General features: G+C 39.1%; 1 protein-coding gene and 1 pseudogene across 2 annotated transcripts; one reads left to right on the top strand and one right to left on the bottom strand.

Annotated features, from left to right (window-relative positions):
• Nucleotides 1-543: 543 nt before the first annotated feature.
• On the top strand, nt 544-3,729 carry LOC111719704 (annotated as a pseudogene).
• Nucleotides 3,730-10,194: 6,465 nt separating this feature from the next.
• LOC111719703 (casein kinase II subunit alpha'-interacting protein-like) lies at nt 10,195-21,385 on the bottom strand. Of its 2 annotated transcripts, XM_031959755.1 has the most exons (4): nt 21,098-21,385; nt 14,401-14,453; nt 11,294-12,757; nt 10,195-10,417 (listed from the first exon to the last, which is right to left on the bottom strand). In XM_031959755.1, exons 2-4 carry the CDS (start codon nt 14,432-14,434, stop codon nt 10,239-10,241), a joined length of 1,677 nt encoding a protein of 558 aa, XP_031815615.1. In that variant the 5' UTR covers nt 14,435-14,453; nt 21,098-21,385; the 3' UTR covers nt 10,195-10,238. The 2 variants fall into 2 exon arrangements, with proteins under 2 accessions (XP_031815615.1, XP_023354862.1); XM_023499094.2 differs by having other exon boundaries at nt 10,195-12,757.
• Nucleotides 21,386-23,720: the final 2,335 nt, after the last annotated feature.

Here is a 23,720-nt window from a genome sequence, read left to right as displayed (position 1 = left end):
TCCTAGTGTTGTTGTAAGGATCAAATGAGATGATATTTGTAACATACTTAGGACAGTGTCTGGCACATAGTAAGTGGTATATAAAAGTTAGTTTCTGTTATTAGCTATGATTATTTTTCTAAGTGTTATACCTGCTTTGACCAGAAGTAATTTCTCTCTCTTTCTCTCTTGATCTCTTTCTATATCTATCTTTATGTGTATATATATATATATATATATATATATATTACATAATACATATATACATATGTAATATACACATAGCTATTATCTACTGAATTACCAGACACACATTTGTATGTGTGTTGACTCTTGAGTGAATAAAGGTTCCCCTGTGTCTGTATCCTGTGCTGGCTTCTTTACTAACTATAGCAACTCAGAACTCAAAGACAATTTATGGAACTTTAAAAAAATTAAATAGAAATGATAGGAGGTAGAAAGAGTGTCAGACAGCAGGAAAACTGTGGTTTATAGCAATCAAAATTTAGCTATCTACATGTATCCTCAAGAAGATAAGACTATATTGTCTTAAATTTTAGCATTATGTGCAGCTTTGAGAAGAAGAGGGCTACAGGCACAAAATCAAGTTCACGAATGTGGAGGTCAGTCAGTCAATAAGCTTTTATTAAGACATTACTCTTTGTGATTATTATTATATATTATTATTGGGATACAATGAAAGGAAACATGTCTCTGTCTTCAAGAAGCTCACATTTCAATGCAGGGAGACAGTATGTAAATCTTTAGGCACATACAAGACATATACAACAAAGGGATACCCTCTCCCATGATACCTTAGGACAAATCTATTTGTTCAATCATTTTTCAGTCTTGTCCAACTCTTCATGACCTTATTTGGGGTTTGCATGGCAAAGATACTGGAATGGTTTGCTATTTCTTTTTGTAGCTTATTTTTTATAGATAAGAAATTGAGGCAAACAGGGTTAAGTGATTTGCCAGGGTCATATAGCTAATAAGCGTTTGAAGAGAGATTTGAATTTATGATGATTAATCTTCCTGATTTGATGTCCAGTATTCTTTCTACTGCACCACCTAGTTGTATAACCTCCAGATAAGTGCCTTTTCTTAGTTTGCAGTGGGATTTTCTAACTGCAATGATGCTCAATATAAAGGTTTCATTCTTCTTTGAATTCATAGAAATTTTCTTTGACTTTCTAATTCACTAAGCAAACAAACATGGGTTTGCTCTACAGCCTGGAAATATAATTTGTCTCCCCTGTCTGGGACAACAAGGTACTGCATCTTTCAAGTTTCACTTTGCTGACTGATGATTTTGATCTGTTTTTAAAATGGATGGGACGATCCATGAGGCAAAAACAATAGATTTTGGGATTGGGGAACTGGAGCACAGCTCTGCCATTTACCACTAGTATGATTGTGATCATGATCAAGTCACTTTAACTTTCTTTAGACTCATTTTCCTATCTGGACAATGATGAGGTTGGACTAGAATAAGGGTTTCTTTAAACATTTTCCACTTGTGATCCTTCTTTGCTTGAGACATTTTTATGTGACCTCAGAGAGATAGATATATAAAATATATATACAAACCAAAAACTTACTAATCCCCACATTCAGTTATAAGACCCCATATAGGGTCATGAACTACATTTTTAAGAAGCTGGGGAAGAGATGGCCTCTGAGGTCTCTTCCAGAGTTAAACCAATTCTATGAGATCTCACATACACAAGGATGAGGGGAATCCAACAATTCCATGCTATTTCTCAAGGCCTACTATATATAAAACACTGAACTTGGTGTTAGAGGTGACAAAGTTAAAAAAATATACCTGGAACTTGGGGAGATGGGACTAGATGATTTTAAGTCTTCTAGCTTTAATTTTTGAGAACTTTTTTCTAGAACTATAGAATGTCCAACAGGAAGAATTTTTTTACCTTTGAAACAGGTAAATATTCCTATTCTTAAATAAATGCTTGTTGACTGACTGATTGGATGGACACAAAAGATAACTTTCAATTACAAAGCTATTGAGATTCCTCCTCACAGAACATAAATTTCAGATTTCATCAATGTCTTGTAAAGTCTTGTGAAGAGTGCAAGGGATAATGTTGTAAAAAGATTACCCAGGCATGGATTTTGTCAATAAAAAGTTATAATTATGAAAAAAAATGAAGTCTTGCAAAGGAATGACTCTAGAATGTCTATATTCTATGTTTTAAGAGGGACAGTTAAGTGATGCAATAGATAGTGTTGGGCATGGAGTCTGGAAGACTCATTGAGTTCAAAATTGGTCTCAAACACTTTACTAGCTGTGTGACCCTGGACAAGTCATTTAACTCTGCCATCTCTTTCCCATCTGAAAATCAGCTGGAGGAGGAAATGGCAAACCCCCCAACTCTAGGGGATTATACCTCCTCTGTGATGCAAAGACAATCATGAAATCATTCCTGTCCTCAAGAAATTTTCATTCTTCTGAAGTAGTCAACACACACACACACACACACACACATACATACATATATATTTATGCTATATAAATAAATGAAACATATATGTAAAATAATTACTATTCCCATTTTATAGACAAGGAAACCAAAGCATGAAAAGGTTACATGATTTTTCTGGGACAAAGGTGGTTTGTCTTTTCTAAGGAGATGGGAAAATCCTTGATACTTTATTTAGTTACAGATGCTTTGCAGTATCCACTTTTCCATGAGGAAAAGAAAACCGACTAGGATTTCAGCTTGAGGTATTTGAGATAGTTAGGGAGTCGTACAGACACTATAAATCCAGCAGAGCAGCATTCAAGAAAGTTGATTGGTGGTTGTCCTTCATTCTGGAAGAGGATTAAAATAATATCACTGTGTTAAGGATTGAGTTACAATGTGTCGGGGCTGCGGCTGATCAGGCCAATATGAGCTCGGAATGCTCTGTCCCAGGTCTGTAGCAAATAGTCCTTGGTGGCTTCTGTATTCGTTGGGCGAGGAGTGAGAAGGCGCTGATTTTCAAAATCAGCCTCAGACCCTTACAAGCTGTGAGACGCTGGGCAAATTAGTGCCATTCACTCACTGCGGAGGCAGCGGCTCGGAAGGTGTGTCCTGGGGCGCAGGGAGCCATCTCCAGGTGGACAGAGAGGAACATGGCACAAAAAACTTAATCATAACCAAGTGCTGGGGCTTTGTTCCACTGACTGTAGATTTTATGAAAACCTCGGACAAATGGCATATATTCGGTATGATATAAAGCACATCTTCAAAGACAGAATAATAGTAATAAGTAATACAGTAATAATAATAACATAACAAGTAATAGTAATGATATCCTACTTGCAACTTTTGTCAGTAGTCTGTCAGAATTTAATGTTGATTTGATTCTATATCTTCCCCATCTATACAGCCATGCCCCATCTCAAATCAATCACTTTTAACAGACTCTGTAGCACCTACCCTAGTGGAAAGTATGTCTGTGGACAAAGCCTTCCCTGAGACAGACTATCTGCAAATTTTAGTATCATACAGTGATAGCAGCCCTCTGAAGAGCAAAACAAGTCACTCGACAAACCAAACAAACAAAAAACCTCACTGTTTAATGTGCAGGGAGAAAGTGGGACTGCCAGTTTTAAAATGTGGTGTGCACCTATATTCAGATGTAAACAATTGCTCTTACAATTACAAAGTTGATGCTACTGAGAAAACCAGGAAAAGAAAATCCGGTAGTTGTGTTAAGGAAAAGATCCAGAAGATTTGAATTCGTGCTGGATCACAAAAATCCTTCTGATCATCTGCAAACTAAATTGACTTGAGTTTCCTGCTTTTCTGCCCCCTTTTCTCTCCTCCATCTCTTTATTGGGAACTTCGAGCAAAGGTCTTGCATAGAATTTTTAATCATGCGTGTCATCAGAAGATGATTTTATTTTTGTTTTGAAAATGACTTGGAACATTTTTTGTAGTTTGTGTACAAGTTTCAGCTGTGTAGCTGAAAAGACAAGCAAATTTTACAATTATAATTCTTTTAAGATCATTTTGATTTTAGTTGAGTGCAGAAGGATCTTATAGCAAGCATGACTGTGCTTTTCCAGAGTTAAACATGCATATGTTAACCTCGCAGAAGTTTATTTTTTTCACTGCAGCATTTTCTCTGCAGCATAATTTCTCTTTGGATAATGCCCTTTTTGGTACAACTAGATATCATTAGTTGAATGTATTTTAATCATTGTGGATACTTCTGTTTTTTATTAACAGAGGTTATACATGTTAACATATCTTCTTTGCATCCACGAACTATTTATATATGAATCATTTGTAATAGGACAGTATGTGCTAACTTTAAAAAAATTTAATTTTTTTAATTTAATTTTTTTAAAATGTGAGTTTCACTTCGTTTAAGTTCATCAGTCTGTATTTGCACAGATATGAAGAATTATCTGAAGTAATTGTGCTGTATTTATGTTTATTCACCAGTCTTAACTTTGATTAAATTAGAGGGGGAAAAGATAAACAACTACCATTTTGTTTCAGCATTTTTCAGACACACTACCAGCTGATTTTGACTCATCTCTGAGTCTGAATTTTTTTAATGCAAGGGATGACAGATAACAGATAACCAGCTGGAACAACGATGTCTTAACATGGCTTTATTCGACTAGCCAAGTGACTGAAAATTCAAATAAAATGAAATTAGTGCTTAAAAAAAGAAAGCCTCAAATGGGGTCACATAGAATGAGATAACTGTAATATCTGAACAACAATAATCCACAGTGCACAGTATCTAGAACATAATTAGTAACTTAATATTTGTAGAGTGAATATATAAATCCTCCATATCTACTGAACCTATATTAATTAGGTGAGACAGACAGCAAAGCAAGTAGGTTGCTTTGGGAGCCTGTTGTGCTTTTTTTTCTTTTAAGGTCCTAGGGGACTCATATAGGAAGTATTGATGGAAGGCTTCATAGTTCCCCTTTTAAATTCTCTTCACAATAATGTTATGTATGAATTGAGAGACTAAAAACACTTCTTTTTCCCTGATGGATTTTACTACAATAATATTTAAAAGAGCAATGAAAAATATGATTCTTGGAATTTTCTGTCAGTATTTTTATTTTTGCACAAGTGATGAAATTATAATTATGAAAAATCTTTCAAAATTATGTTCCTGTCCCATTTAAAAATGATTATTTTCTTATTGGAGTCATTTTCTCTTTAGAAATACAAACTATAAGCACTGTTTTCTGTTTTTCTGACTATAGAAATAACTATACAGCAATGTTTTCTATTTTGTAACATGATAATCAAGGTTTAAAAACATGAGCGAGACAGTGGAACATTCTGAACCAAAAAAAATTAAATTATACCCAGCAGAGTTTTTTGGTATTGTCTATTTTTATTGCACTCAAGAACTTCAGCTTAACAATTAACCCCAAAACCAAAAGATGGAGCTGTTACTCCACGAAAGGGTAAGCCTCTAAGTCATGGGCATGTCTGTTTGTGTTGTTTTTTCTATGTCCATGTCTGTTTTTGTATATCTTTTTTTCTGCTTTATTCTCTCCCTCCCTTTCCCTCATTCCTTCTTTTCCTAATTTTTCCCTCTCTCCCTCCCTCCCTCTCTCTTCTTTTCTTCCTCCCTCTTTCCGTCCCTCCCTCTCTTCTTTCTATTTCTGTCTCCCTCCCCTTTCCCCCGCCTCATGCTTTTTGTATTGTCTTTCTGTTTGCCCAGAACGTAGAACTGAGATACAGTTTCACACACACATGCATATGTATTATATATAATCTTCATTTTAAAAACTATATTTTTTCAATAAAAATTTTTATTACCACAGAAAATTATATTTCCTCTTCTTTAGTGGAAATATTTAACATTCAATATTGGCAGCTAGGTTGTACAATGAATAGAGTGCTGAACCAGGAATCAGGAAGACAAATTCAAACCCAGTCTCATTCACTGGCTTAGTTATGTGATCCATCTGCCTCAGTTTCCTGGTCTGTAAACCTCTCAGGATTATTATGAGAATAACGTGAGATGCTATTTGTATTTTTTTTTTTTTTTAACAAACCTTAAATTGCCATATACATGCTAGCTCTTAGTAACAATGCAACCCAGGAGCCCAGGTGCATTTCCATAAACTGGCCAGGTCAAATGAAAAGAGTAAATTCTGGGGGTTTTGTTTTATTTTTATAGAAACATTGACTTTCACAAAAGGGAGGAACCTTGGAGGCTATCCAGTTCAACCTGTACCTGAAAAACAAAAAACGATCCCCTCTACTAAGCCATACCTTTAAAAAGATTCCCTCTTTAACATACTTAACAAATGAACGTCCAGCCTTGACTAACAGGCCACTTGTGAAAGTGAATTCATCACCTTCTGGGATTACCTATTTCAATTTTGGACAACTCTAATTGTTGGATAGTTTTCCCTAATTTCAAACCTAAATTCATCTTTTTGCTACTTTTACCTGTTGATTCTAGTTTCATCTTTTGGGACCCTGGTTTTTCATTCCTATACTTGAATATATTTGTGAAGACTAAGTTTTCTCTCCTCTAAGCTAAAGATCTTTAATTTCTTCCTTCCTCATTTGACATTCATATGGCATGAACTCAAGAACCTTCATGGCTCTGGTTCCTTTCCATGGATATTTTTATTTTATTATCATCCTTCTGAAAAGTGGATGATTATAAATTATAAATGAACAGAGCATTCCAGATGTAGTCTGACCAGAGTAGATAAAATACAGTAAGATCATATATCGCCTTTTTCTTCCTGGGTGCTATGCCTCTTTTATAATGATGTAGTCCAAGATTACATAATCTTTCTCACCTGCCAGAGCACATATGTTTATTTTTTAAACTCATATTGAATTTTGGGCTCAAAGCTTCAGCTTTTTTTTTTCTTACACATTGCCATTGTTTGTAAAAAAAATTATTTACATGTGTTTGTTTAAACCCAAGTATATTTCATATTAATTTCATCTCATTTGATTTGGCCTGATGTTCTGTCTACTCAACATCTTTTTGAATCCCGATTTGTCATCTAGTATGTTATCTGGCTTTTACTCTTTTGTGTCACTGGAAAATTTGTTAAATGTAGCCCCCTCACCTTTAGGGAAGAGAATGTGGTGGAGGAGTGCTGTAGTGGGAATAAGGGAACAAATATTAAGCATCTTCTTCCTCAATCCAGTTGAGGAAACTGAAGCAGATGGTGACTTTCTCAGCTACTGAGTGCCTGAAATGAGTCTTTCTGAAGTCCCAGGATCAGTATTGTATCCACTATGCCACCTAGATGCCTCTAGCTAGTCCACTCTCCAACTCATATGGTGGGTTTTTCTAATAAGGTTACCTCCAAATTCACATTAAATCTCTGGCCCACTGCTCCCTAAGAAGTTCCACCAATGTCTTCAACTTTGATAGTCAGCAGGGGGCTGCATGATAGAGAATTCTGAACCCCAAAATGTAACCAAATGAACCAGTTAACCTGAAAGGTCTCCAGTGTACTAATCCACTTGTTTCAATTTGACTTGACTTTAACAATGACTTGGATTTCAGAATAAATAGCATGTAGCTAAATCCTAGTTCACGAATCCCATGTTGTGAACACCTTTAATAGTCAGCCAGAGACAGCATGGCACAATTAACTTATAAGAGTACATAGTACTGTATCTCCAGCTGATATCATTTTCTATAACTGCAGAACCCAGGGAGCTGTTGTTCCGAAGTTCTTCAGATTTTATTTTCAAAGAACTAGAATTCCATGAGACATACCTGGAAGAGGATAGCTCCAGAGTGAAAATGAAAAAAAAAAAAAAATCTAAAGAAGCAAAGAGGAACCCAGACTAGATGTTGTAGATCCAAGATTCTTATGCAGAGTAGTAAAAGGAAGAAGGACCAGAGAACTTGGGGCTAAGAAACAAAAAGGAGAGTCTTTCTCTCTTTCTAAAGAAGAGAAAGCTGTACATTAGGAACAAGAACCATCTGCTTTTTACTCCATGGGATGATATGTGAATCTATTCATAGGTACACTCAAGCAACAGATCATCCACTAAATGTCAGAGGAAGAAGAGATGAATAGAGCTGGTTTGGGGGATTTAGACTGCTGTATCATACTTGTAGAGAAGTGTCTTCTTGGAGAATGTATCCAAGATTTGATAGCAACCTCCCAAATCTTGCCAAATCAATGACTACTACTACTTCTGATGGTTCATGTAGGTATAAATGATATTGTCAGAAGAAAGGTAGAACATTACCAAAAATTACAGTCTTTGACCTTCAACCAAAAATTCAGGGCAGAAGCATTATTTTCCTTACCCTTGCAGATGAAAAGCAATTGAGGAAAAAAGAGAGGGAAATGAACATCTAGTTAAAAAATGTCCGATTAGAAATTGAGGGGATGCCCATCAGTTGGGGAATGGCTGAATAACATGTAATATGAATGTGATGAAATTCTATTGTGTTATAAGAAATGATAAGCAAGCAAATTTCAGAAAAACATGGACGGACTTACATGAACTGATGAGTGAAATAAGAACCAAGAAAACATTGTAAATAACAATAGTAACATTGTGCCATGATAAACTATGATGGATTCAACTCTTCTCAGCTACACAGTGTTCCAAGAAAATTCTAAAAGATTAATTATGAAAAATACTATCCATCCAGAAAAAGAAGTGGAATCTGAATTGCATAGCAAAGCATACTAATTTCACTTTCTTGGCATATTTTTTCCTTTTGTTCTATTGCTTCATAACATGAAAAATGTAGAAATATATTTTACATGGTTTTACATGCATAACCTATTATCAGATTGCTTGCTACCTTGGGGATGGGGTAGGAGAGAAGGAGGAAAAAATGGAACTCAAAATCTTATAAAAATGAATGTTGAAAACTGTCTTTATATGTAATTAGGAAAATAAAATACTATTAAAGTATTAAAGTAATGTATTACTTTACTTAAAGTAAAGTAAAGTATTAAAAAAATGGTGTCTGGACCATGGCTTAAAATATAAAAATAGCAGACTTCTGGGTAAGGATGAAATATACCTAACAAGGATTAATAAAATTGATTTACCTCAATTTTTGTAAATCTGACCAAAAGGAATTTAAAAATTAGAACAGAGGAAGAGGAAAAATTGTTTATGCATTCTCACTAAATTAAATGCTGTAGAGAATAGGTACAGTGTTGGAAGAATGGAAGTTGCAACACTTAGGAGGCCACAAAACACAAAATCCAGGAAATAAGATTCATATAAAACCTATGACCTTAAAGTACAGCTAATAAGGAAAATGAACCAGACATACTAAATATAGAGACAAATTTGACTTCATGAATATCATTGAGATTTGGTGACATGAGATGTAACTGAAATATGTCTCCAGAAGAGTCATATTCATATTATGAATTTTTTTAAACATTGAAATATGGAATTTGTTCTTTGAAGTTGAGGTTTGGGTGAAGAAGAGGGAAGAGAATAAAAAGGATTGTGGATACCAGGTGTACTTTATCAATACTAATGGGATGGTGAAAGACACATTGAGCCACTTTCATATAGAATGAAGGGAAGACAGAAAAAAAAACCTATTTCGTTCTATGGAGAGTAAGTCAGGGTAGAAGCTATTTTACCAGAGGTTAGATTGTGGCATGAGAGGAAGAAGAAAACAAAACTTTTTCTCCTTGAATGCCCAGGAGAGATACTAACTGAAATTTTCTTACTGTCTGATATATTTTAAGAGAGAGACAGAGAGAGACAGAGAGAGACAGAGAAAGAGAGGTACAAGAGGGAGGGGGAAGAGAGAGAGAGAGAAAAGGGAGACAGAGACAGAAAGAAAGACACAGACTGAAACAGAGAGAGCTACAGAGCCAGGGGTCCTCAAACTTTTTAAATAGGGGGCCAGTTCATTGTCCCTCAGACTGTTGGAGGGCTGGACTATAGTAAAAACAAAAACTTTGTTTTGTGGGCCTTTAAATAAAGAAACTTCATAGCCCTGGGTGAGGGGGATAATCATCCTCAGCTGCCACATCTGGCCCTCGGGCCGTAGTTTGAGGACCCCTGCTACAGACAGACAGAGAAATGCAGATGGGGGGCAGACAGAGACAAAGAGAGAGAGAAAGACATACACAAAGAGATAGGCAGAGAGAGAAAATCAGAAAAAGACAGACAGAAGGAAAGATAAAGACAGAGACAGACAGAGACAGAGAACACAGGTTTCAAATATATACAGGGTAGAGGTTTTCAGTTCATTTTTTTTCAAAGAGAAAAAAAGATTATTTAATTTCCTCTTTGTCTTAATCCTTTTGGCCCTTCTCTGTTGCTCCTACGCCTCTTCCTGGGCATTTCTTTAATGCATGGCTGTCGGCTTCTAATTGTGGTTTCTCCCCTTAGGTGGTGATTCTTGCCAAGGATGAAATGAAGCCACTTTTTCTTTGCAGCCTCAGAGAGTACCGGGTCTGAATGGGAAGATGTGGGAAAAACTGGCGAGCGGTGTAAGGGCCTTTGAAAACAATAATGGGTATATGGGAGGCTGAAAATGTTGCATGCTATTGTCTGGGGCACTTGGAAGATAAATTTCACATTTAGCTTTTGCTTAGAACCAGGCAGCAGCATTGGTATGGCCAGTAATTGTATGACACATGGATATTTTGTTTTTTGAACATGGGGACAGCCATATGGGATCCAGGAGACACAAATTAAACAGACCAAGTAATTACTGGAAAAGAATTGACCAGGCCAATGAGATGGAGAATTCCCAATCCTCCATAAGTGAATCTGCTTGCTGATGTCATTTTTTATTTGCTCTTGAGGGATGGAATTGATGATGGCATGAACAATTTTAGCAGGCACAGATCCTCCCTCAATAATGTATGGTTTGATGTAGTTAAAACCCCGTGGACCTTGTTTTTTTGGTACAGTGTGGCCCTGATGTTGGGGCCCGTTTCGGGCTGGTCCTTGATGGTTAGGATCTAGTGCCATTAGAATCTCATTCTGATGGCTAGGAATTGGTAGAGATCTAGTCCTATAACTGGGTCTTGCCTGAGGTGTTTTATGATTATTCAGCCTAATTGGAGGTGTGTGATTCAGACGGAAATTTCTGGAGCCTGACACAGACTTATTCTGGTTTTTATGGTGGGCTAGAGTGTTGGGGCTAGGTGTGAAGTGGTGTACTGAACCCCCTGATTTTGTGTGGGATGATGGAAAGGAAGCCTGCGTGTTAGGGCGTGGAGCACTTTCCAAGTGATGGACACCGCGGGATGGACTTGGTGCCTGGTGGAAGCCAGGCAGACTTGTATTCTGTGAGGTTGCGCTCCTAACAGGTGTTCTCTTACCATTCTGGTCTAGAATTGTGCTCTGGTGGTCTTTTTCTACTGAAGTTGTTTTCCAGCACGTTTCTGTCTGAGTTGAGACACTGGCTTTGCTTTGAGATATCAGGGTTACTATATCCCTAGCCTGGTGGTTCAGGCTGATTTGAGTTATGGTCTCATGGCTGGAGGCAGATAGAGTCTTTTTCTCTGTGTCTAGTGGAGCTAGTACAGATGCTTTCCCATGGTCTGGACCTCTTCGTGCGGCAGCCTGGTGGCTTGTTCTTGGTGATGTGACCTTGTTCACTTGAGAGGTCTCCAGGTGGTCAAGTCCCTCAGGTAAAGCTTTATCCTGGAGATGTAAGGCTTCCTGATCCTGACCTCTTAGAACTGCAGCCTGATGGTCTGTCTTTGGTGATGTCATTTCCCAGCATTCTACCTCCATTGGAAATGAGGCTTGGGTGGTGGGGACCGGTAGTAGATGCTCAGCCTGCTCTTCAGGGCTGGGGGTTAGTGCAACTCTAGTTCTTTGATCCGGATGGGACGGCATTACACCCAGCGCCTTGGACATCGGATGTTCACCACATCTTAACGGTGATGTTGTTTCCCTAGGGCACAGGTTAGTGTGTGAAGTCTTAGAATGTTGAGCTTCATTTGGTGATTCAAAAGCTGTGGCCCAAGAATAGGACTGGTTATCACAGGATGGTATGATTATGACGTGCTTCAAGTTGGTAACACTCGGACTGGACTTCTGCGAAGTCTCATCCTGGTTCTCGAGGCTCTCTGCCTCTGGTGGGTCCTGCTCCGGGGGTTCAGGGTCTGGACTAGGGATATCTGATTCAGCCTCGGACGTGGGATCCTCGTTCCTGTGATCTTCCCAGGATGGAACCTCAGGGGATTGGCAGTCGGGGGGTGGTGGGCTTGGGGACTTCTGGTCGTAGCTTGGAAGCTTCTCAGGTGGTTGGTTACAGCTTTGGTTAATCTTGGAAACATGACAGGAAGGGCTTGGAGAATTTGCTGTTTGGTGATTGGGGTGCAATGGAGACTCAGGCTGATGTTTGGAGCTAGGTCCCAGCACAAGTTGTTGTTTATCAGCTTTTAATGACACATCAGTTTTCCTGGTCCTGGTAGTGGGCCGAGGAAAAGGCTTGGCTGAGGCCCGTGGATGCCCTCTGTGAAGTGTGGATGATTTAGCTGTAGCCTGGTGATGAAGATGGCCTAATGGCGCTACCACTGTTTTGGGATAGGTATGAGGCACCTGTGGAGCTGTAACTAGACGCTGGAACCATGGGGAGGGTGTGTTTTTGGTCCAGGAGCAGGGAGGGGGTGTTTGCTTAATGATTCTGGTCAAGTGGTTGATGCGAGACATCTGCTTTATGCTGGACCTGTTGTTTTGTTTCCAGAGTGGTGGAATCCGGTGTGGGGGACATGGTGAGAGCGTCTGGGGAGCCTGGTAACAGGGGCTTTTTCTAGATGTTGATACAGGAGAAACTGTGAATAAGGGAAACAAAATATTACATAAATATGTGTGAATGTGTTTATTTTATATAGTTATACACACATACACATGTTTTACATATTTATACACATATATTTTATGTTCATATGAATACACACATATTTATATATTCATATATGTGTTTATATACTTACATATTTTATGTGTGCACACATAGTATATTTTTTATTCATACACATGCATATACTCTTATGTATTTATATACATATGAATATATTTACATATTCATACATGTGCATATCCCTTTACAGATTTACACACATATATTATACATACATGCATCTATTTCATATATACAAATGCATATAGTTTATATATTTATGTACACATGCATGTTTTATAGATTTATTCATGTGTGTATTTCATATACACATGTTTATTTTATAGATTTATATATATGCATATATTTCATATATTTGTACACATATATTTTATATCATGCAATGTATTTTTATAGTTTATACATCTACACATATGTATATATGTATATGCATGTGTATATTTCATATATTTATACATGTTTTATAGATTTATGCATATAAATGTATATATTTTCTATATTTATGATACATATGTGTGTTTATATACATGTACATCCACACATGCATGGGGAGTCTACAGGGGGGTCTACAGAACATTGAGCTGTGGAAGAAATAACTTACATTTGCTATAGAAACAGAATTTTTTTTAACATATCCTCTTTTTTCCATATAGGAGCCTCATTGAACTTAAGGAAAATATGGAGGCAAAGAAAGCAACCATTTATATAATAATACTTTTCCTCTAAAAACAAAAATTTTAACCAATTATAACCAAATGAACAAAAAACTTGTTTTCCCAGTTCTACAAAGCAGAAATTACAAGTATTTTTTTCTTTGTTATTTTGCAGATAGGAAAACTGGGATCTAGAGGGCTTGAGCAATTTGCTCTAAGTTCCATGTACATCTAATAAATGGTGCACAGACAAGAAGGGAAATATAGAAAATTGAATTTCAGAGCATTTAAGTGACTTAATAATAACTAGCATTTATAGCACTTTGAGATTTGCAGATATCTTATTTCATCTTACTACAAAAGTTTTATTTGATCCTCACAACAATTCTGAGAAATAGGTATTATTATTATCCCCATTTAAACAGGAGAAAATGTGCAGACAGAAAGATTAGTTAAATAACTTGCTCAGGACCACATTTCTAATAAATGCTAGTTTGAGCTCAAATTGTTTCTGTTTTACTTGACCAAAGTACACATGGCTAATAAGTGGCAGCAGCTGCATTAGAATTCAGGTTTTTAGATTGTTTAAACCATTATTTTTTCCACTATAATGTTATATCTAAAATTTACAGCTTCTAGAATAATTAGATGAGCCACACAAGAAATTGTTGAGACATTCCATCTTGAGTGGAAAGGGACCTTGGAAACCATCTTGTCCACTTCTTTCCATTTTACATGTGAGTAAATTGAAGTCCTGAGAGGCTAAGCAAAGTAAAATGAGAGAGGTAAAAGGTGAATCCAGACCCCGTGATTCCATTTGCAATGCTCTTTTCATTTAACTAAGGTAAGTTCTCTTTGTGATGGTAGCCTCGTTGAAATGCCTGAAAACTAAAGTTCTTACCTTTCAGAGGTATCCTGGCCCTTCTGACCTCCATTCTTCCTCTAAAGGGCTTCCTTGAGAAAACAACATATTAATGAAGGAATATAAAGTTCTCTCTCTGATTCTTAAAATGGCTACTAAAGACTGATGACACTTTCAGGGACTTCCTTCTTTCCTTTCTTTCTTTTTCTTTCTTTCCTTCCTTCCTTCCTTTCTTTTTCTTTCTTCCTTCCTTTCCTCTTTCTTTCTTTCTCTTCCCTTCCTTCCTTCCTTCTTTCCTTCTTTCCTACCTCCTTTTTCCTTCCTTCCTTCTTTCCTCCCTCCTTTTCCTTTTTTCCTTCCTTCCTCCTTTTTCCTTCCTTCCTCTCTTCTTGCCTCCCTCCCTCCTCCTTTTCCCTCCTTGCTTCCTTGCTTCTTTCCTTCCTTGCTTCCTTCCTTCTTTCCTTCCTTCTAAATAGGCACCTCTGAATCCTTCCAAGATATCTTGGAATTTATCGTCTAGATTTCTTTCTAAAGGACCAGGCCTTAAACCAAAACCATTCTGATTCTAATTGGCCACCAATAGGTCTTTAGCCAAACCCCATTTGGTATTTATTTAAGTCCTGATTGACTCAGATTGAATGTAAATAGCAATTATTTCTGATTTGATCAGAAACCTTGAAGGCCTTTTCAGATTCATTTATTTAGATTTTTTTTTTCTTTTGACTAGGTGAAAGGGGAGATTCTTTGCCTCAATTGCAATCTAGTCTTAATCACTGAATAGGAATTGCCTCAGACAAACTGAGACCTTGGAAAGACTTTAGCTTAAAAAGGCCAAGTTCTCCTATTGCATCCAGGGCCATTTTCAGTCATCCTGATCTATATCTGGCCACTGGAGCCAGATGGCTCTGGAGGGAAGAGTGAAGCAGATGATCTTGTACAGCCCTCCCTAACTTAAATCCAGTTTACTTTCATGCCATAGTATCACCTCCCTGCTGTCATGATCTTCTTCCAGAACTAAGGAGAAACAACTGGCCCAAATCTAGCACATAACACACAGTAAGCAACTGGAAAACTAGGCTTAAATTGACTTAGAAATTACTTGAAATTATTTTGGTTCTACTATCTTGAAATTAAAATCCTTATTTTGTCAATATCTTGGACAATCCCTAAAATATTAAACTGAAGTTACTTTGGAATACCACATCCATACTTTGTATCTTTGGCCTAGGTCATCTAGTCTTTCCTTTTAAATTAGAGATTTTTAAACTGAGGTCCAGGAACTTGAAAAAAATTAATAACTATATTTCAATATAATTGGTTTCCTTTGTAAACTTACATATTTTATTGTATACATTTAAAAACTTTATTCTGGGCTTCATTAAACTACCAAAGCGGTCGTTTACATAGCAAAATAGGCTAAGAACCCCCATTCTAAACTCTCTTAACCCAGTCTTCTTGATTCCATTCCAATATCTCCTCTCTTCCATCATGAAAATCCATTCAGAATTTAGCCTGGTCCTGAATTGTCCATAAGTCAAAAGCAAGCTGCACTATAAGGTCCAGGAACCGGAACCTGAGATTTGCCCCTGAGCTGACTATCTATTGATGTTATTGAAGATGGAACCCCAAAACTCTGAAAATCCTTAAAAGAGAAAATCTCCTTCAACTCTGCCTCAGTGAGGGGACTCCACCCCAAGCACAAACAGTTTCATCCTTGTTATTTGGGTGGGATCGGCTCAGCCCTAAAACCCATTGAATTCAATTCAAATTCTATCCTTAGCTGAAACACAGTGAGGAGCCAACCTGGGACTCCACCCACCAGCCCCCTTCAGCTTGTAGCCAAAGCCCCCTATTATAAAAGAGCCAAACTAAAACCCTTTCTTTGCAACTATGCCATGCTTGGCATCCCAAGAACTCTGCCCACTGGAACACTGTTTCCAGTGTCATACTCTCTTTACCTTCACCTATGTCCTTAACCAGAACCTTACTTCCAATCCCCATAATAAACCTCTTTTATCAATCTAGGTTTTCGGGTCTGTAAATTCCTTTACAGGGGACCTCTACGACGCCAGAGAGGGAATCCTCAGAACCCCCTACTCTTGCACCGCCACTAGACCTTATTTAACTCCCTGACCACCAGAAATCCTAATTTCATTTGGGAACCCCAAATCTAAATCTTATCACTATGGTTCCCTGACCGGAAAAATCCATGAAAACTAGATATAATTTGGCGACCAAATGGATCCCCAAGTTTTTGAGTTGTTGATGCAGTATTCTTCCTGGAAGAATTCCTTCTTTTGTCTTACCCTATCTCTAAGGGTAGTGAGTACCCAGACCGGGTCTGTGCTGTCGGCCTTATTCCCCTAGAGGGAGTGGGGATGGGAGGCTATTTGCATTTTCTGACAAAAAAGGCCTCTTTTTGTCACACTCTATTTTTAGGGATGGTGGGACCAGGATAACCTCCTCCAGAGACAAAGGACCTTCTTTTGCATCTCAATGCATTTCTAATCTTTTTTTCTCTCTCACCAGAAAGCCCTGCGCTCAGGCAGTCTCTTGAACACCCCCCCCCCCCCAGACCAAGGAGACACATGGCCGTTCTGGGGACCCCACCCCTCTCAGGAGTCCCAGGCCAGCGCTCTCTTTGATCTGTTCTGGGGAGATAACCAGAGAAACTTAAGAGGAGCCGTGTTTGGGTCCTTCTCCCACTTCACTGTTAAAAACAATGGAGTCTCTAATGTTCAGGCTGTGCCTCGAGGAGAAAGGTCACTGAATTGGGGTGAGCCTGGAGACATGTCTCTACCCATGGCTGCTACTCCCTGGACAGGGGTGAGTGGTCTCTCCTTCAGGTCTTGCTCTCCCAGCAAGATTTGGGGGTTTAGATGAGCTACCCCGCCCTCAAGTTCCAGTGTGGACATTAGAGCCCTCACTATTCGGGTAAGTTCTCCCCCACCCTTGAAGGGTACCTCTGACCTTTCCTCCCCCTTCTTCCATGGAATGGGGATCACAGAGGAACTCAAGGCCTGTTTCAGACCTCTCCCAGGTGGTTTGGCAACCTGCCATTTAAATGCTCCTATCCTGTCCCCTTCTTGGGGTACTGTACAGTGGGGAGATTGGGGACTCAATCTTAATCTTCTCAAATCTCCGGAAAAGTTTCCTATCAATTTTTAAAACGGAACTTTGCTAGCAATCTGGACAAGCAGGCCCTGCTCCTCCCAGACCTTTGCCTGGTTCTTAAATGAGCAGCAGCTTCCAGCCCTCAGGAAGCAAGCTCATCCCATACATTTTAAAAAGGGACTTGAGTCTGTTATGTATATGAATTTTGATTCACTCTTGGGATTTATACGTGGAATGGTAATCTGATAATTTCTTTTCCATGTAAAAAGGGAGGAAGGAAACTGAAACTGGTCAGGAAATTTCATTACTTCAGATTGAATTGGAAATTATTTAACTCCTTGCTTAAAATTTACTGGACTATGATTTGCTGGGTTATGTTTTAACTCTGAATTCCCTTATTCTGCTGGAATTGACCTGGAAGACTCAGTTTTGGGGATTATTTTTCAGAAACAACCAGAAATCAGACACCTGTCCTGGGACTGGCAGTCTCTCTGCTCTGTTTCTCCACTCCTGTTAGTTACCCCAGGTCCGTAATGACTATTTCAGCATTTTGATATCAGGACTCTAATAGTTTGGGGTTGCCTGTCTTGGTCTAACTACATAATTTGCTCAGAAATTTGTCTCCATAGAGAGAGGACAGGTGGAACTACTCCAGCCCCCACTTTTTCTCTCTTTTGGAGACCCTGACAGACTGGGGTGCTCCTCTTAGGGCAGCAGGACTGTCTTGAGCGCTGCTACTTAGCAGAGGCTGAGTTTAATACACAAATGACCACAGACCTCAAACTGTCCATCTCTGGCTGAGATGCTCCCCAACTGCAGAGGACCTGAACAGAGAGGCCTGTGTGTCTCCCTAAATGATGAATGCTTCTTGATCCTAATAATTCTGGGGTTATCAGAGAAAAACTGGTCCTTGCCAAAAGTCCTTGCATTTTTCTAGTTTTAGTTTTATTGTCCTAACTCAGTTTCCCTAATTATCCTGACCCAGTCCTGCCTCGGTTTCCTTGCTTCTCAGTTGTGCAAAACCTCCCCTCCCTCCTTAACAGAATACTTGATAAGGATAAAAGATTTTATGTATCAGAACTCTCCCCATCCCAAGCTACCAAAATGTCTGATACTATCTTATCAAGATGCCTCTCCCCTTGTCTCCGGTGCCTCCCCCTGATTATGTCATCCCCTCTCCAGAAGCTCACCTCACCCTGTCAGAGTCCCATTCCCGTATTCAGTGCCCTGACTCCTCCTCTGCCTCTCAGTCTAAGGATTTCAGTCTTTCTGATTTCCCATTTGGTGACTGTTCATGAGGGTTTTTTTTTTTTTTTTCCAGTAAGCCACCACCCCATCCTTTCTATAGCAAGGTGGGACAGCTCCACATCCTGAATATGGTTGACATTGTTCTGGAGCTCTAACGCTCAGCAGAGTATTTCCCATAGAGACATCTTCTGTGAAATTGACAAAAATTAAGGTTTTTGTCATATCTTTCTCTCTTTTAGGGATGCCTATAGAGAATGAAAAGCTATGGAATTGGGGTGCTTGGGACCTGTTCCCCTATCTTTAGGCTGTCTCTCACACTTGGCTGGAAAAAAGAAAAATGCCTCAACCTCAAAAACACTGATGAGATTAGCTGAAAGGGATCCACCCACCAACTCTTTAGAGCCCTTGAAAGGAGCCTCCTTTGCATTTTAACACTTCTGCACTCAGACAAAAAGCAAGTAGCCCAATACACCCAGCAGACTAGTCTCTTTCAAAGCTGAAAAACTCCCAGCCTAATGAGACCTGGGACCCACTCACCCCCTCAGCCCTCAAAACGGCTGTTGGTTTTTTCTTTAACTCTCTAGCCTGAGACTCTCAGCTCTTTTCTTCTCAGGGCAACTTCTGCCTCCTGAAAAGACACTCAGAGTGGAGGTATCCTTTTAATAGAAATCTTTCCCAGACTTAGGCCTGTAGGTGCCAAGGGAACTGTCTGAGGAGACCTCAGTCTCTGTCCTAAGTTCAAGCAGGAGGAACACTGGAGGAACTGCCTTTCCAACATGTCAGCAAACACTACAGGGGTTGAACTGGCCCCCCAGTGTCCTGCTCTCTAGTAGGAATTTGGGGTCTGGTCCTGTTTCTCCTTTTATCCCAGGACAATCCAAACACCTCAGGGGCTTACCAGCTGGGTAGGCAGTGCTGATACTTTGCATTTCCTCTGAGGGGAATAGGAGGGAAGGCTCAGGATCTTTGCTTATTTTTCTGGTACAATTGAGGAACCAACTTTAGATTATTTTTTTAAAAAGCAGCCAGACAGTTAAAAGATTTCTAAGAGCTTAAACTGCATTCGTATCTTGATCTGCAGCCCTGACAAGCGGGGATATGTCCATCCCTAGACCCTGCCTCATAAAAATATCATTGGCTTATTAAATCTACTAGATATCAAGGCCTCCTGCCTACTCTGACTCTGTGAGTCCATACCCTTAAAATCCCAACCCCAGGAGAAATTAGTTTTCCTGGAAATTAAGAGTGAAAGGGCTAAACTCTAGGCTACTTAACACTTTTTACTATAGACAAAGAATCTTTTGCTCCCAGCATTTTCTCCTACTTCTCTTTGATAATTAGAAGGGCCATCAGCATTCTTACAGGCAGCCCACAGAAGGGACCTGATGCATTTCCTGCTAAAGGCCCCATTCCTGAATGTCACCATCTCCACCCTGGATGACACCCCAGTTTTAACCTGCTCCCAAGATCTGTTTTCTCTGGGCTTCAATCTTTGGATTTTCAACTGCCCTCCAGCCTGGAGAACATGGGACGACTGACTGGGGATGACTGACCAGGACAAACACCCCTTAGAATCTCTGCTGCCATCCTCGAAGCAGTTAAGAGGAGATTGTCACCCCTTTATCCCAAATGCATTTGAAGGTGACTATTTGAGGGGGAATGAAGAAGGAACCCCAAAGCTCTGAAAATCCTTAAAGGAGAAAATCTCCTTCAACTCTGCCTCAGTAAGGGACCCTGCCCCAAAGTACACACAGTTTCATTTTTGTTATCTGGGTGGGATTGGCTCAGCCCTGAAATTCATTGAATTCAATTCAAATTCCAGCCCTAGCTGAAACCCAGTGAGGAGCCAACCTGGGACTTCACCCACGAACCCCCTTCAACTTGTAGCCAAAGACCCTTATTATAAAAGCGTCAAACTAAAACCCTCTCTTTGCAGAGGTTCCAAACATGCCAACTCCATGCTTGGCACGCCAAGGGCCTCTGCCCACTAAAATACTGTTTCCAGTGCCTTCTTCTCTTTACACTCACCTATTTCCTTAACCAGAACCTTACTTCCAATCCCTATAATAAACCCTTTTATTAATCTAGGTTTTCGGATTTATAAATTCCTTTAAAGAGGATCTCTGTACCGCCAGAAAGGGAATCCTCAGAACTCCCTATCCTTGCGCCGCCACTAGACTTTATTTAATTCCCTGACCACCAGAAACCCTAATTTCATTTGGGTACCCCAAATCTAAACCTCATCATTATGTTCTCACTGTTGAACACCGATTTCCGTCCCTTTCCTTTTGCCCCACAAGACTACATATCACATTTGTCCCTGGGGGAAAAGTTCCTCCATAATCAAGTCAGTTCTAGAGGACCAAGATCTTACCATTAGGAACTTCCAAGAAGAGCAGGGTGTTTCAAATGTTCTAATGATTAGCAGTCTCAGCCAGCCTGATTCTTGCTTGTGGTTCTTTGTGGTTACAAGATTTTCCAATAGGGAAAGGCTTACTTAGTTAGGGACTGGTTCTGTAGAATTATGAAGTAACTAAAATAAAAATCCAGTCATTTCAAAAGAGTAAGCACTCTCTCTGGAGAGGACCGTGTGCTGGGATACAAAGAAAAGTAGATGTTTTTTCCTTACATACTTAGTGCAGCACTGAAGCCTTTGCTCTCTTATCCCAGCCAGAGGACCTAAAGTGGCCTTGACATCATAAAGCACCTCTTGTCCTTTGTCCTCTTACAGGCAGAGCTGCTCTCCTGTTCATATTTAGGGGACTAATCAGTGCAGGCAGGTCAGGGGCCCTCAGAGAACCATGGAGCTGTGAGGAGATACTGGATGCGAGCAATATTCTGTTTTGGCTCTATATAAAACACTCATTTTCCTTTTGGTTCTCATCAATTAGCTGCCCTCCTCCTTATTCATAGCTCCTTTCAAATCATTTAATAAGCCTTTATTAAAGTACCTATTATGTACCAATACTATGCTAAGTGCTGGCAGTGAAGAAAGTCAAAGGACTGACTATTTCTTCAAGCACTGAGACATGTGAGATAGAAGAGAAAAAGTTCATCCATGCACGGATATGGCTCTTTTTTTAGTAGGACATTGAATCCACGTATCCAATTTCCCATGTCCCTTTCTACCAACCATTTATTTATTCAAAAATATTTATCTAGTACTAAGCAGCACAATGGATAGAGTGCCAGGCCTGAAGTTAGGAAGTCTTATCTTTTCGAATTCAAATCTAGCCTCAGATATTTCCTAGCCATGTGATCTTGGGCAAGTCACTTAACCCTGTCTGCCTCAGTAAAATGAGCTGGAGAAGGAAATGACAATCCACTCCATTGTCTTTGCCAAGAAAACCCCAAATGAGGTCCCAGAGAGTCAGATACAACTGAACAATAATAATCTCTTATACAATTCCAAATAAACACTCCTCATCATCCTAGCTTCTGAGGAGACAAGACCTTATTGCACTCTACTGGAGGAATTATATGAACTCATATTGTTGTGCCACAGTTCTCTTCTAATTGTCCTGACTCAGTTTCCCTAAATTGGTTCTGCCTCAGTTCGCTTAATTGTTCTGCCTCAATCCCCTTAGTGGCAAACCCCCACTCTGGTTCATGAAGACTGATATAACTCAGGGTTATTTGCTCTAAGTTATAAATTGTCAGTGTGTAAACTCAGAAAGGGGGACTCCAGACTTTGTGTCTGGAGTCTGACACTTTCTTAACTCCCAGCTTGTTAGAGTTTGGACTCCATCCCCTGCCTTTGTTTAGCTACTGTGTATAAATATGTCATGGAGAACTTGCATTGGCTGCTGGATGCTGGCTGGATGCTGGATTCTTGGAGATGATAGTCTCATTCAGCGCTGGGACCAAACCATGGATCCTAATTTGGTCCCAGTAAATCTCTCCCTTTCAAATAAAATATTAAAAACTCTCTAATCTCTATCTTGCCTCAGTTTCTCTGGCATTACAATATCATTAAATGCAAAATATTAGGAAGTTTCCTTACAACGTTATTTCAGGATTGACACCATCAACCAGAATTGTAGGCGTTGACTTGAGCTGAACTTTGAAGGAAGATAAGGATTCCAAAGTATAGGGGCACTCTATATTTCTGCTACTCAAACCCCCTGAACAAATTTATATATCATCATTTTGTATCTGACAACTTCACTAGAAAATCTGACAATTTGACACTACCCCAAGCTTATAAGTCATTGACAAAAATTCCAGAAGAACATTGCAAGGGGAACAGTCTTTTCAGAGGACCCAACTATTGCATGTTGAACTCAATTGTCCACATTTGGGAGTCTTTTGGAACTAGAGCCACAAGTGAAGTAATAGCCACAGAAATTCTCATAGTAGACTATCTCAGCTGGACCTAGAATAATAGTGATCCCAAGGTAGCTCCCACATGTACTTTATATTGTTTTCCACTCTGTGGACCTGAATGACCTGGGTTCCAACTGAAGAGACTTTGACAATCCACCTTGCATGTTTGCCCCCATTCTTTCTGGAAACCAGCAATTTCTGAAGTTAATTAGATTTTCAGTTGCTTATTATGTTAATTAAAACAACTGAAACAACCAACAAGTATGCATTATGTGTCAGGCACCATGTACCAGACAAAGAATTGAAACTGAATCAATAAACCTTTCATTAGGACACAAATACTAAAATAATGAAAATAATATTAGCCATATTCTGGAGTGAGTACAACTATCTCTTCCCAGCAGAGTTATTTGGACTTCTTACATGATTGGAAGGTCCCTGCAGATGAAGATTTCAATAAACTGTTGAACTGTCTAAGATTATCAGGATCTCGATAATCCTTTTGCTCATCCTTTTGAATAAATCAACAAACATGATGAATTAGGAAGGAGGAGGGATATAAAAGAGCTCACAAATGTGAAAGTTGACAAGGAGTTTCATGTGATAAACATTTTAAGGCTCTGCCTATCGTTGTCAGGAGTCTGTGGTGGAGGATTTTTTTTGTTTGTTTG

This window comes from Sarcophilus harrisii, chromosome 3 (assembly GCF_902635505.1).
Source record: "Sarcophilus harrisii chromosome 3, mSarHar1.11, whole genome shotgun sequence".
Lineage (NCBI taxonomy): Eukaryota > Metazoa > Chordata > Mammalia > Dasyuromorphia > Dasyuridae > Sarcophilus > Sarcophilus harrisii.
Note: the sequence above shows the minus strand (reverse complement) of the source record. Positions and strands in the feature narration are given on the sequence as shown.

Excerpts from the sequence above, each read along its gene's own strand:
- LOC111719703 (XM_023499094.2), bottom strand. The coding sequence starts at position 14,434 with ATGGAGGTCAGAAGGGCCAGGATACCTCTGAAAG. Across the intron at positions 12,758-14,400 it reads GGCCAGGATACCTCTGAAAG|TTTCTCCTGTATCAACATCT; the intron begins GTAAGAACTTTA and ends CCTTATTCACAG.